Genomic DNA, 15,843 nt, shown 5'->3' with positions numbered 1-15,843 from the left:
CCCCAACATAGAGCGCAAAGCAGGATCAATATTAGGCACCCAATGCTGCAAAGGCTACAAATTTCATCGAAAGTTGCCATGCTGGAGTTTTATATCGTACCTGGGACAATGGAGCAATCCCCGATCCGTGGGAGCTGTGAAAAATAATGACAATTCCCAAACCGTTGCAGAGCGGACGGCTATAAACCAATAGCTGCTTGGGAAAAGTTTTCGAGAGAATGGACAACCATCGGCTCATCACGGAGCTGGAAACAAACCAGAGACAGGACCCACGTCAACACTTGACTGTTCTCGCATCGCTTTGAAAACGACGAACATGTTGAGATTGTGACTCTCGACATATCCAAGGCTTACGACACTACCTGGAAATCTGTCATCCTCCACACATTTAAAGTTTCCAGTTTTTTTGCAAACAGACGTTTCCAGGATGGTTTGGATGGATGGATCGCCAATGGATCTAAATCTAGCCTCAGAAAAGCAGACAATGGCGTGCCACAAGGATCTATTTTGTCAGTTACGGTTTTCCAGGTAGCAATGCAGCTTATTTTCAAAAAAAAATCTACGGATACTGAAATTCGTTTTTATAGGCTGATGATTTTCTTCTCGTAATGAAAGGAAACATTCGTCAATTACTTCACCAGAGCATGACTTCAATCGTAACAGAATGGGCAGCCAGCGCAGGTTTCTCCATTGCTCCGGCTAAACCTAAGCTTATGTGCTGTCGTCAATGCCACCGTAAACGAGATCGAGCGATCAACACCAACAGCATTCCCATCCCGCAAGTACGGAAAATTAAAATTTTTGGAATTCTGGTAGACTCAAAACTCAATTTTAAACAGCAGCTGTAGCAGTAGAATCAATATCCTTCAAATTTTGGAGGAGAATCCGGATCTCGTTTCATACGATTTGAACAAAATCAAAAATTAAAGAATGGTTCATACTTTGTTTATGTATATGCTTTATTATATATATGCTATATATAATATCAAATGACCTTCCGACAGACCCCACGAGACATACGTATAAATACAGTTTATGAAACTTGAACATTTTTGTTTGAATTTCATTACAATCTGTTCAAATTTCTGTGAAATAAAACGTTACGAGATTTTAGTTGTTCAAAATAAATCAGGGACGCAAGGAACAATTAAAAAAATACTCACATTTAACGCCCGCTCTAGCAGCGTATGGTTTCCTTCGTTGGCCAATATGTGAATCAACGCCTTGCCCTTGTGCAGCTCCGCATCGAACATATCATACTGCACCCGATCGTTTTGAATGTCGGACTTGGAGTCCCCGATGCCACTTCCATCACCCCCTCCCACTCCGCTCTCGCATCTTTCCACCATCTCATGATGTCCACCGTCGTACCTATCCACCCCAAATCCCCCGGAACCACCAGCAGCTACCAAGCTCAGTTGATCCCCACCCATGCACGGCTGCAGATTCAAGTTGATCGACTTCTGCAACTCCTGTTGGCAGCTCTTCTCGCTCGAGATCAGCAGCTCGGCCAGTTCGGAATCGATGTTCTGCGACCGGTCGGACAACACCGGAGAATTGATGGCCGACGATTCGCACGACAGCACCGTATCCGCATTGTTGATGCCCGTCTCGATGAGCAGCTTGAGCACTTTGCAGTCAGTCGGGAGATTCGGTTTGAAGAAATCGTTCAGGAACCCGATGAATTCCTCGTTGAGCTCGGCGTTCAGGTAGCGCTCGAGCATCTGGCGCGTCTTGGCCGCCAGATTGACGTCGTTTTTGCACTCATCCTCGCACAGGGCGCAACAGTTGAGCAGATTAGTGTAGAAGCAATCGCTCAGGTTGGATTTGGTTTCCAGCAGAATGAGGAGCAGATCGAGGTCGATGTTCTTGTTGGTGAGATACTCGCCGGTTTTTATGAGGTGGTACAGATAGAGGCGAAGCTTGTTCGGACAGAGCTGGTCGGCAACCATGGTGTAGTACATGGAGACCATGACGTGGCCCTCGTTCAGATCGCAGAGAAACTTCTTGGTGGAGAACTTGACGTCGATAAGCCAATCGCAGAACGAGTTGTGGAAGATTTTCAACGCGTAGGGATTGCGAGGACTGTACTCGACGATGTTCCGCATGAGATCAAGGCGTTTTTCGAACTCTTCCATTTCGAGGGAGTAGTTGTGGGTGCGCAAACAGTTGAAGAGGAAGTACTTGTCGACGTAGTTGTTGCACACTAGGAGGATGTTCAGGATGGGTCGGATTTTGTTATACTGCTTCTTGTTGAATGACTTTTGGCAAATGTACAGGTAGAGCCCATTCAGAGTGCACGGGATAAGCTTTATCTCCCGGAAGGTGAAGAAGTTCTCCTTGATTCCGGTTAGGACTTTGTACAGGTATAGGAGACACCCGTTGGATTTGATGTAGAGCTGATTCAGACTTTCAATAATATCTTTGGTAAGATTGATGCCACGGAAATCCGTATTCAGTCTATTGATGATGTACTGCTGGACGTCTTTGACCACGTGGCTCTTGCGCAGGTCGTCTAGCGTGAGTCGCTTGAACCCGGTGAACAATTTGGTAATGTTTTTGTTCTGCTTCTTCGCAGTGCAGACCATGAACAGCCACTTAGGCATCAGGTGTATGTGGTTGGAGAGCAGCTCGGCAATGTTCCGACTCTTGGTGACCTGTTTGCCTTTGAGAGTAGAGATGAGGTTCCCATCCTGGATATAGTTCTCGTCGATAGAATCGATCAGCAGCAGCAAGGCATTCTTGGGCGGGCAGAGTTCCAACAGGGGAAACAGTATTGCTTTCTTGAAACAATCATCCGGGTTCTTCTCGATGCTGTCGACGGTTATGGACTCAAAGATGTCCGGATTGCTTAGCAGCATTTCGTAGTACCCGTCGGCAATGACTTGCCGGCAGTTTTTCGACTTTGGTAACGGTGGCGGAATGTTGGCGGGTTCTACTGGGGACGATGATTCTTCCGCCGGGGCCGAAGGCTGAGGTTTTTCCGGTTCGAGATTTTTGATCTCCGTGGGGACCTCCTCGTTGATTTCCTCGTCCAGTTTGATATCGGACAGATCGGCAATGCCTTCGCCACCACCGTCCATGATTTCCTCGGAGTCCGCTTCGGATTTAGGGGGTTCTTTGCTTGGGGTGATTTTGGTTGGTGAGCGTATGCTGCTTCCGATCGCCACGGGGATTTTGGACACTTTTGATCGACCGGGACTCATCGTTTTGTCTTTCTTCGTAATCGATTCATCGACGGTTTGTGTTTTTTGCAGGGGAGGATGAGTAGTGTACGGGTAGTTGGGCATTTCCTTGTCTCGGCTAAGACTTTCCACCGGTTCGGACTGTTGGCGACATATTTTCTTCTTGGAACAGAACTCGGCGACCCGCTCGTTGATTTTGATTTCCGACAGGATCATTTCCTCCAGTTCTTCGTCGTATTCGACATTTTCCTTCTCGTCAGCTTTGGCTTCGGCGGCTTCCGGAGGTTTTTGGTCTGCCTCCGGCAGAGCTTCATTACTGCTAATTTTCGATTGAGGTTCAACATCGTTACACGTGAGATCGTTTGAATTAGGAGCAGCGTTTAGGTTGGCTGTGGCTGTGCAGATAAAGCTCGAGTGGCTCAGGATTTGTAGGATAATACTACGGATGAACATGCTCAGACTGTGACACTCGGGGTTCTGAGAATTTACAAAGTAACACGCCAGGAGGCGTCGGTTGAGCATACCTTTGGTGCCGGAAGTTCCGTCGATGATGTCGTTGCAGATCGATGTTTTGCCGGATCCATTGGATCCCAAGACTAAGTACCCGAGGGAAGGGAGATCGGCCCCGCGACTTGACGGTTGTACTGGTTGAGCTCGCGGGAAAAATCCCGATGTAGAAGATGGCACACATTCGGCAGGTTCCACGCCAGGCGGTACTGGAACCGGTTTCTTGGATGCTCGTTGCTCCAAGCACATGGCAATCTTTTTGAGAACCCATTCGCGGTTCAAATAGGCATTGATTTCCGAACTGAGAGACGGATCGTAGACCTTTGCGGATCGATTACTGCTTTCCTGGTGGGATCCACGGCCGTTGAGAAGCTGGTTGTTGCCAGAAGGAGGTTTCTGACTTAGAGGAGGATTCAAAGGCGCAGGTTCTAGGTCAAGTTGCTCGTTGTCTTCTTGACTTCTCTCAGCAGAACGATTCCTGTGTAAATTGGTGAGCATTTCTAGCTTTTCATTGCATCGAGCCTCGAGCTCATCCAGCGACTCATTTATATCTACATCCAAATTCTTGTCCTCCTCTTCGTTGGCTAGGGTTTTGTAACCGAGAAGGGAGTGATCGATTTGGTCTTCATTCGATTGAGGGCCGCCATTCATTGAATCGTTCAAAACGTTTTGCTGAACCAAATTCGCGAAATGCTCTTTCCGCGCCAGGTAGGAAAAGTTCGAGCCTTGGTATTCTTTGTGCAGTTCGATCTTTTTGTGCATTTGGGAGGTGTCTTTTAGGAAGTCCCGTATTCGCCTGTCCTCCAGTTCGGCGTTAATTATCTTCACGTCCCTATCCGGACAGCTATTGTTTAAATTATCGTCGACGGCACGCGTCGAGCGACGATGGTCACCAGCCGCCGATTGGAGCGGTGCTTTTGGGGTTGCCCCCTGCGGCGGTTTTGGACGATCGGATTTCTTCAGTGGTGTCGCGTACAGACTGTCTTTGCTGTTCATGGCCAAATTGTTCTGTATTTTGTTGTTATTTTCGTGCTGCTGGTGATGTCCCCTGCCTGAGGCGCACTCATCGTCTACTCCTCCACTGGCAGTCGCACTGCCACCTTCCTCCTCATCCTCTTCACCTGTTCCGTTGCGCAGCTCCCGACACGGTAGGTTTTCGTAGATGTCATCACCGTTCGACATTTTACCGTTGGCTATTTTCCCATTCATCGACGAGGCCATCGAGGCGTTAATGCTCCACTATTTTTATTAGCGTTGTTGTACGTCTTAATTGATTCTCCAAACTCGATCCATTTATTAATGCGCGTTTGCGTCCAATCGCTTAGTCATCGCGATACTGCTTTCCTCCTGAACCACGTTGTGGACTAACATTGCGCTTCCATCGTTTCTCTTTTCCTCCGCTATTCGTCCACCGCAGAATTGCACCAGAAAGTTACGATCGTTCACACACTTGTACTAACTCCGCTTCGGAGTGCAACTCAGTGACTGCAAAATGTTACCCAACTCTCTCACCGCTTTGTCGCATCCAATCGTCGAAAGTCGTAGGTCTTCACAAGTACAACCTCCAGGTTTCGGGTTCTCGTCGATTAGGGATCGTCCGTCAGTCTCGTCACCGACTGCGTATACGAACACGAAGATACTACACCGCGCACTAGTTTGCCACTATTCTTGCCGCTGGTTGAAGTCGCGGTTTTTGCGCCAATCGATCTAAAAATAAAACAAGAAGAAAACCGATGCAAAGATACACCCGATTAGTAATGGTGCATATGTGTGGTGGGTGCTATTACTGGCGCTCTGCGCATAATTGTCCCATGTTCCAAAATATGCAACCGGTAACAACATGATTGAAGATTTTAACACATTTGTGCCTTGTAATGGCAAAGTTTGTAAAATAATTAAATTAATAAGAATAAAGTGTTCAATGGAATAAAGAGTTTCATATAATAGAAAAAACGTAAGTTTAGCTACGAAATTCAAAGTGTAGTAGTTTGAGTAGTAAGATTGTTGTACATACACTACACACCGAATGTATGGAATCGCTGCAAAACTGAACTGCAAACCGAAATTAAGGAAAAAGGTTTTATCAGCTAAAATAAATAATCTTAGTGGCTCAAGGCAACATTTCAAAAGACGTTCCCGAAAATCACATTGAAATTGCTCTTTGGAATCTCGAATTAAAAATTTATTTTAGGTGATGCTAAACTTTTCAAGGTGCAGCAATATTCAGTATGAGTGTAGCAATACGCGATTTCATATTTAGGATGGGTAGTGTAAGTGAGATAATGAGAAAATTAATAAGTAAGTTAACATAGTTAATGGTCCTGATCATTTGGCTGAACGCCATTTGGCCAAAAGGGTCATTTGGCCGAAAAGTAACAATAATGGGAAACTATAAATGGCATGTCAGAAAAAACATGTGCAGCTCATGAAGATATGAGCCATATGTTATGAATGAAACTGTGCAGAGTGCGAATGTGAGTCTTCTACGATCATCATTTTTTCCACAATTTTGTCAGTTTTCAGAATAAAATCGATTATTACCGTGTAGTAATAGTAAATCGTCACTCAACTAGCAAGAAATCACCCTTTTGAATTGTTACGCGAGATAGGTAGTGTTCGGATGTAGAAGAACCTTGACAGCCTTTTTATCTTACGAGGCTTAAAGCTAAAACGATAATCTTTATTAGTTAAATATAGTTGATTGATAGTCATTAACTTACGATAGTCTTCTCGCATTGTTCCAATTTACGGCCTATACTGAACGATTCCGTACAAAGATTGATTGTCCCTTTTAGAGAAAAGCACGTTAATTAAGGGCTAATTCAATAAGATATAGGTTAATGTTACCTATTATCGAGCTCTATTATTTCAGAGGACTACAGCTAACCCGAATACATTTGCACAGTATAATTCACAGTTTCTGGGCAAATAAACCAATTTAATTAAATTCATATCAGTGATATTAACACGGAACTTACTTTTACAAAGTTTCTTCTCTCAATCAGCAAACTAATCTTTTTCTCAAATTAATAATTCAACGTTAACATTCAGTGTTTCAGAAAATCATCTCACCATGTTTCATACTTCGCTACATATACGCTATGTCGTGGTGGCTTGACAGCCAGTTCGCATTCATCGGCGAGTTCACTGCCTGCTCGTAATCCAGTGATGCCGGAACATCCCCCGCCTCGTGGATCCGGATGCTGCTCATTAGGAAGGTCGCCGGATACACTATCTCCAACCTCCATCACTGCCAGTTTGACCGCGCGACGTCTAAGTCTTCCATTTCCATTTGCCGTCTTCACGATGGCCTGCCTTACTCTTCCATCACGCCCCTGGATAACTTCTTCTACTTTGCCTCGTATCCATGTTCTGCGATCACCATCCGCAACGTAGACCAAATCTCCCACTTTTACAGAACGTACGTCGTCGAACCGTTTGGATCTACGATTGATGGTAGGGAAGTATTCTCTTATCCATCTCTTCCACAGTGCGTCAGATAAGTATTGACTTCTCTGATAACTGCTGCGTAAAGTTGCTGCAAGACTAGTGGGATTTATAATCGGTTCGTGCGAACCAGATGAGTTCCCAAGAATAAAGTGGTTCGGAGTCAGTGCCTCATCATTTCCACATTCCTGAGGCATGTATGTAAGCGAGCGAGAATTGATAAACCACTCTGTTTCTACTAGAACTGTTAACAGGATTTCATCGTTGAGCTTACGGCCATCATCGAGAGATCTCATGGATTGCTTTACGCTGCGCACCATACGCTCCCACACCCCTCCCATATGTGGACCAACGGGAGGGTTGAACGTCCACTTGGTCTTGGCATCTGTGAACGTGTTAGCGCATTTGTCGTTGATCTGTCTAATCTGCTGAGCCAATTCACGTTTGGCCCCGACAAAATTCGTGCCGTTGTCGGAGAAAATTTGTACTGGAGGTCCCCTCTTGTGGACGAAACGTCGAATTGCCATTACACATGACTCACTGGACAAGTCATAGGCCATTTCTAAATGGACGGCTCTAACCACAAGGCAAGTAAAGACGACGACGTATCGCTTTTCCTTGTGACGTCCAACGGTGATTTCCAAAGGGCCAAGGTAGTCCACACCTACGTAGCAGAATGGTCTTACGTATGGAGTCAGTCGCTGAACCGGTAACGGGGCCATTCGTGGAGATTGCGGTTGGCATTTTTTAATTTTACATCGCTGACAGGCCCTCATTACTTTGTTCACAACCGATCTTAAACTTGGTATGAAGAATCGTTGTCGAACTTCATCAACGATTGTTTCTTTATTTGCATGCCCGTATTGGCAGTGGTAGTGATTAATAAGCCGAAATGTAACCACATGGTCTTTCGGAAGGATTATAGAAAACCTAGAGTCGAAGGAAGCGTAGCCTGCGTTAGCAGTCCTACCGTCAACTCGTAAGACTCCGAATTCATCCGCAAATGGAGATAATTTGTACAGAGGGCTCGTTCAATACTCACCAAATTCTCAGGCGGGGAATCACGGTTCTTCAGGAGTACCTTTACTTCGTCCGGGAAGGTATCTGCTTGCGCGATGCGCCACAGAATGGATTCAGCTCTTTCGTACTCGTTTTTCTGGAGGGGTACGCTGATAACTGGAATTGATCTTTGCAGACACTTGAGCTGAAGATTCGTTGCTTTGATGGTTTCAATTGGTTGGCCCTTAATTCGCAGCCGGCAGTTGTTGATGAAACGGCACACCATAGCCATAGTTCGCAGCAATACGTTCCATTTTGAAATATCTTCCACTTTTATTAGTTCCTGCGGAATTGCGATGTGGTGGAGTAGATAGCAAGGTCGTAGTTCATCCGGAACATTCAGTGCTATCTTTCGTTGCTGAGGCCATGTTTCTTCTGGGCCGTATAAGAACGCAGGTCCATTTAACCACAAACCCATGTTTTCGGGGTCAGTGTGTCTTCCCCATTTGGTTAGACAATCCGCTACGTTTTCCTTTGTGGGCACCCAACGCCAGTCGGTTATCTGCGAATGCGAAAGGATTTCTCCTACTCTATGCGCAACAAATCGTTTGTATTTACGATTGTCCGAACGTATCCACGATAGCACAGTGCTCGAATCGGTCCATAGAATACAGCGGCCAATTGCGAGGGTGTGACATTCTATCGCACACTTGAGCATTCTTGCCCCCATAACCGCAGCCTGTAATTCCAGTCGCGGTATTGATTGGTGCTGTAAGGGAGTGACTTTGCTCTTCGCCATTATTAATGCGCAGCGTACACCTTGTTCATCAACTGCTCGAAAATACGCCGCACAACCCATAGCCAACTCGTTCGCATCGGTAAATATGTGCAATTGCAACGAGTTGAACTTATTTGGGCTTGCATCTCCAAAGTTAGGACAAGGGATTCTCAAATGTCCGATTCCGGGGAGTAGTTGTATCCAGCGTCTCCATTTTCCAAATTCTTCATCTAAAACATCCTGATCCCACATAGTGCCACTTCTCCAAAGATCCTGAATGAGCATTTTTTCATGTATCGAAAATGGAGCTAGCAAGCCGATTGGATCAAACAAGCTCATTATGCAGCGGGCAACAATTCTTTTTGTTGGACGACGGTTTCCAGATATATATGGTTCCAAGTCTCCATGGAATCGAGTTGAGAAGGAGAAGAAATCACCCTGAGGATCCCAAATCAATCCTAGAACACGCTCCCATTTCTCTTGCGTAATGCCGCCAAGCACAACCGGTTCCTGATTCTTGCCTTCTCCCAGCGCGTGTAACACGTCGCGACTGTTACTCACCCAGTTTCTCATCTCAAATCCGCCACGTGCATGTATGTCTCGTACCTGCTTTGCTCTAATGATAGCTTCGTCGGTAGTGTTGGCACTATCGACGTAATCGTCCATGTAGGTTTTGTTAATTATTGCTGTTACAGCATCGGGAAACACCGTTGCGTATTCAAGTGCATTTTTACGCATGACATGTTGTACGGAGCAGGGCGAACACGTGGCCCCAAACGTCGCAACGTCCATAACATATATCTCCGATGGCTGACTAGAATCGAATCTGAAGACGAATCGCTGAGAGTGTCTGTCCTTCGGGATTATCCGTACCTGATGGAACATTTCTTTAACGTCGCCTCCAAAGGCAATCGGTCTCTCTCTGAAGACGCAAATAACAGATGGCAGTGAATTCAACAGGTCTGGTCCTTCTAAGAGCTGAGAATTTAGAGACACACCATCCACTTGTGCCGCCGCGTCCCACACAAGTCTTTTCTTCTCAGGTTTTCTAGGATTTGTCACCACGTTGAGAGGCAAATACCATACACGATTCGGATCAGCGCTCGCTAACTCGTGGTCGGTGGCCTTGTGGGCGTACTGCTTTTCAACGTAATCTCTAATTTGTTGATGCACATTGGCGCGTAGATCAGGATCTCTGGCAAGCTTTGCTTCTAGACTTTTCAATCTCTTTACTGCCAAAGGCCAATTGTTCGGGAAACGCACCTCATCAGTTTTCCAGAGGAGTCCCTTCTCATATCTATCACCGGCAAGTCGAGTGGTGTTATCAAGAATGTGACGGGCGCGTTTGTCGTCTGCAGATTCTGGCAATGGCGAAACACAAACTACCGCTTCTTCCAAAATGAACTGTTGGCGTTTCAATTCATTCAATTCCTCAGTCGCTTTGCAGCTACAATCGTGAACGCCTATGAAATCATTTTCATTTTTATCGCTCCTGCATGGACCATAAATCACCCAGCCGAGGGCGCTTCTTACCGCCACTGGGTCGCCTGGTTGACCAATTTGAGTTTCAAGCGGTGTAAATATTTCCAAATTTCGTAAGCCAATTAGAATTTTCGGTTCGGCGTCAAGGTATGAGAGAGCAGGTAGGTCACGCAGGTGATTAAACCGTCAAGTTAATTCTTCCATCGACAGACTCTGCTTGGGTAGATTCAATTCACCAACGGTGTGAGCGCCTTTTAGGCTAAACCGTTGATTCTGTCCCCTCGCTGATATCAAAACATCCACTAGTTTTGAAGTTTTCTCTGTCCTCGTAACGTTCGAGGTCCAAATTAACTTCAACGGTACTGTTTCACCTGAAAGCCCGAGACTCCTTGCCAAACTCGATTCAATCAACGTCCTAGAAGACCCTTCGTCTACAAAGGCGAACGTGTCAATTCTTCGATCTCCATTGTACAGAGTGACTGGAACTACTTTGAATAGGACCGATCCAGTCACTGGACCATGGGCATTACATTCTGCATCAACGACTCTCGAAGCGGTTGTTGTTCTTTTTTCAGCTTGATGGAGTAGCGGATTATGACGCTCTCGACAATTTTCGATGTTGCAACGTATTCTTGATCGACACTTTGCACTGTGGTTGAACAAACATACCTCGCAGAGATTACACCTATCTACTGCCGCAAGACGAGATTCCAGCTTCATTCGCTGGAACTTTTCGCAGTTTCGCACCCTATGATCCGTTCCATTGCAGATAGGGCACGGTATCCTTGAAGGAAATTTGTCTACTTCATCGTCGTTGTGAGCATAGACGTGCCCTTTCTGATCGTGCTTCCCTTTTTCGTGCTTGATTTTTTCGATCTTCGGTTGTGTCAAGACAGTTACTTCGCTCGTATCGGCCACCAAAACATCCATAAATTTGGCAAATTGCTTCAAGGTCGGCATTGGGTATGCCCGTTTATATCGAACCCATTCCAATTTATACGCCGCTGGTAGTTTATCAACTAACTCTTCCATCAGCGTTGGATTGGCTAGGTGGCTCTGAAGGTCAGCTGCTATCATGTGGTCACTCAACTGTTGCACCGTCATGCCAAAGTTTATCAGAGAATCCAGCCTTTCAGGTTTAGGTGCTTCCAAGCGACGAACCTTGCCTAGCAAGTTTTTTACCATCAGCTCAAGTCGTCCATACAATCGTCGTAATGTCTCGATGATCGATGGCACACTCCTAGGAAACATGTGCTTCGAGACGACTGCTTCTCTCGCTGGTCCTCGAAGACACTCTCGAAGGCGGATGATATTCTCTACATCTGAGAAACCACAAGTCGCGTTTGCCCCTTCGTAGCTGCTATAGAAGATTGGCCACTCCTCAGGCTCGCCAGAAAATATCGGCAATTTCTTTGGCCAAACCTGCCGAGCGGCTATTTGATTACCAGTAGGTCCTACACCTTCCGGATTCTGAATCGCTTGAAACCTCTCTATAGACAGCCTCCGGAATGCGCTTTGTGGTACCTGTTCTTCTTGATCCTCGAATGCTTCATGATCTGACGCATCAGGTGAGTTCAATTCTTTGCGCTCCTCCGTATGATGGGAGCTGCGTTCCGACTTCTTAGAAGGAAGAAATGGTGGTACTGAACGACTCACACTGTTATCGTCTTGCTGTCGTTGGCTCGCTAGCCATTCTTTAGCCTTACGTATTCCGGTGGTACTGGTGTAGTCGGAGTCCTTTTCCTCATCAACGATCTCGTCAAGTTCTTGCATTTTCCGTAATAATTCCTCTTGCAATCGAATTTTTTCTTCTCGCAGAGCTCGCTGTCTTTCCTGCATGATACGATCTTCCTCGAGCCGCTTTTCAGCTTCAGCCAGTTTCATCTCCGCCAAGAGTTGCTCTGTCTCTATCTTTCTTTGTAGAGTTAGAGCACGGGAGCGCGATATCGACGAAATAGATTTGATCGTAGGGTAGGTGTACCAGTTTTGGCCACCCTAAGGAAAAATATTGTTTATACATAAATCAAACGACCTTTGGTTACTGTCAATACATCAAACGAAAGCTTTCAATCCATGCTCAGCAGGGAAAATATAAAAACTAATCAGAAACCTTGTTTTTGTATTAAAAATGGTGGTGGCGAATACTGGACCACTTGCACCAGTATTCGCCACGATTTTAATTTCGGTTCCTAAATTCGCCACTTACGTTGATTTCTTATGGAGGTGGCGAATCAGGAACAGGTGGCGAAAATTAGGTGCAAAGGAGCAAAAATTTTAAGGAAAATGATTTTTTTCTATTATTTTCTGAGAAAATCTTGCGGTTTCCAAGAATGTTTCCGTATCATCTTAAAGCAATTTAGCGAACACTAAACAATTAGCAATCATATATGTCGTAAAACGGTATATAATCTGGGGTGGCGAATAACTGGTACATGGCGAATACCGGCACACCTTCCCTATTAGCTTTGTTTGTAGCAACGTTAGGAGCCTCCGGGTGCTTTTTCGGGGTCACTCCAGACGTAGCCACCATGGGGACCTTAAGTCGATTTTCACCAGCACCCTTCTGCGATCTGGTTTTCTTCGATTTCTTGTTGATATCGGTGGGCGGTTGACACGTGCGACAATTGAACGATCTGTTCTCAACGCCGGGAGTCTCACCGACACACTTTAGATGAAACCAAACTTGGCATGCATCGCATTGGACCATCTGCGGGTCAGCATCATTGGGTTGATTGCAAGCCCCGCAATCGTGGTCCTGACTGGCATGGGGTGGGTCTACTGTAGCCATCAGAGTCGAGTGATATCCTTTAAGATTGTTCGGATGTAGAAGAACCTTGACAGCCTTTTTATCTTACGAGGCTTAAAGCTAAAACGATAATCTTTATTAGTTAAATATAGTTGATTGATAGTCATTAACTTACGATAGTTTTCTCGCATCGTTCCAATTTACGGCCTATACTGAACAATTCCGTACAAAGATTGATTGTCCCTTTTAGAGAAAAGCACGTTAATTAAGGGCTAATTCAATAAGATATAGGTTAATGTTATCTATTATCGAGCTCTATTATTTCAGAGGACTACAGCTAACCCGAATACAATTGCACAGTATAATTCACAGTTTCTGGGCAAATAAACCAATTTAATTAAATTCATATCAGTGATATTAACACGGAACTTACTTTTACAAAGTTTCTTCTCTCGATCAGCAAACTAATCTTTTTCTCAAATCAATAATTCAACGTTAAGGGGACACGGGAGACCGTGTTATTTTCCCTATCTTCCGTCTCTCTCTAACAATAATCATCAAAACTTTGTGGAAGCAAATCTCGAGTTTTAGTGAACCGATGAAGCTGAAAATTTATCGGGTTGTGCACTACATATACAGAATCAAAGTGATACATTTTCGCATCGATATATGGAGTGGTTCTTGGGATTTGCTTCTTGAAATGGATAGGGTGATTGTGATCACGTCCCGTGCGGCCTTAACATTCAGTGTTTCAGAAAATCATCTCACCATGTTTCATACTTCGCTACCTATACGCTATAGGCCTTTTCATGTGACAGATCCGTCTATGCATTTGTTTACATCGGTGGAGGACCGGTGCTAACACGGGCCTGTCTTTTTCATAGAAGAACTGTCAAAGTGCTTCCTGATCAGCTGATTTGAGACGTCATGTTAATAGGCCTATGTCGTGGTGGCTTGACAGCCAGTTCGCATTCATCGGCGAGTTCACTGCCTGCTCGTAGTCCAGTGATGCCGGAACAGGTAGTAACACTATAATATAAATTGACGCTTACATTGAGCTGTTCTTTACTCTTCCACAATACAGTTGTTGTGGAAGCGATGTAGGTACGATAGGCAAACAATTTCAACACTAAATAAATCGCACTCGCTCTTTCCGCGTGCGTAGTAACATGAGATGGATGGATATTAGCCTGGGACACGGTTATATGAAAAAATTAGATTCTCGCTCCAGTCCACTTTTTGAATTGCATTTAGGTCTTATAACAACTGTGCAAAATTTCAGCTCGACCGGAGAAACTATATTTTAGCGCCAGCCGTTCAAAGTTTGTATGGGATTTACTATGGGAAAACTTACTTTTGCAAAGAAATATCGCCAGAGGTCGCCTATTGACCTCTATAAAAAGTCTGAACACATATCTCGATTGGTATTTTGTAACCGTTTGGTTACAAATTGTGGATTTTTGTTTTTATATTTATTTGTATGTTTTGGAACCTTCACGTTTCTCGTGTAATGACTGCAGAAGATACCACAGAAGCGTTAGGGTTTGTGCCGCTGTAAATGTCTTCGTCCGCTACCAAAACATGTCGGAATATGGCAGAACGATGATTGATATGGAGCGAGATGGCATGTTAACAAATAAATTATGATGAAAGTGGGAATTCTTTATAAGAACGGCCATTGCCCATATTCGTCTCTTTGTATATCAGGCGTCCGTGTGCTGTGGTCAAGTGTTAAGTGCAGTGCAGTGAAAACGTTTACGTACAAACACCCCCCTCCCCCCCCCCCCACCCCCCTTTGTCCCTTAGCAGGAGCTAAGTGGACGTTTGGGAAAGAAATACGCTCAGGTAAAAATCCTGCTCTGCACCATTCCGAGCGAACATTTTGTAATTTGTCTTCGTCCAATAGGACCTCTTGTTCTTGCCTTTATTTTCACCGTCCAGCACACGGTTCGGCACGTGAAGCCGTCAGGCTTCCGCGTCTAATCGTCAAAGACCGTAAGTCCTCTACAGAGGACCAATATCTCGGGCCCTTGGCCCTAATCGCCAAGGAGATCCCCCTCTCGGCCGTCCAAGGTGGCCATGCCACGGCCGGCCGATTGCGTCTAAGAGGGAAGACGCCTGCATCCCACCGTCCAGCAACGCCCGCTGGCCCGTCAACGGACCGGAATACCAGCCCGTACATCTGCCCGCTTCGCCATTCCGGCGAGAGTTCCGGCCGCACAGCAGGATTGAGTCGCTGTGTCGGCCATTCGCATCCACCAACCAACGGCAGCGGTATGTACCGGTACAAGCATTAAAACTAGGTCACACTTAACAAATTAACACTGCAATTGAAAACACAGAACAACACGCACACGACACAAATAGGAATTTTAATAAAAATATATAAGTAAAGTGAAAGTTCCGTTTTGTTAGTTTTTGTACGTGAAAGTCCTTGATTACCCAGTAGCTAGCCGACCCTGGGATTGCCGGAGAGATCTTGCGTCTTGAGTTGGCCTGGCACTGTAGCATTTCCCGCTTAGTTTCAATTTCTACGATGAACAACATTTCCGAAGACCGCAAAGCAATCCGATGCTTATGAAAAAAGTTATTAAGCATAGACTATTGGGAAATTTTGTCCGATTTTGTTATTATTGTTATTCCTTTACGTGTTAATCAACGTCGCCTTGCCCATAGGTTTTCATTGAATAACTTTTTTC

The 15,843-nt window shown here is 45.2% G+C and overlaps 1 protein-coding gene across 9 annotated transcripts in view; it reads right to left on the bottom strand.

Annotated features, from left to right (window-relative positions):
- LOC5577199 overlaps positions 1-15,843 on the bottom strand; it is an 86,239-nt gene that overhangs the window by 34,142 nt on the left and 36,254 nt on the right. For all 9 annotated transcript variants that reach the window (XM_021837972.1, XM_021837974.1, XM_021837973.1 and 6 more), the window contains one exon: positions 1,164-5,399. In XM_021837972.1, the coding sequence (XP_021693664.1) occupies positions 1,164-4,913 (3,750 nt within the window). In that variant the 5' untranslated portion in view covers positions 4,914-5,399. The remainder of the gene's footprint in view (positions 1-1,163; positions 5,400-15,843) is intronic.

The sequence above is a fragment of the Aedes aegypti genome, chromosome 1, assembly GCF_002204515.2.
Source record: "Aedes aegypti strain LVP_AGWG chromosome 1, AaegL5.0 Primary Assembly, whole genome shotgun sequence".
Lineage (NCBI taxonomy): Eukaryota > Metazoa > Arthropoda > Insecta > Diptera > Culicidae > Aedes > Aedes aegypti.
This window is presented reverse-complemented; position numbering and strand designations above follow the sequence as displayed.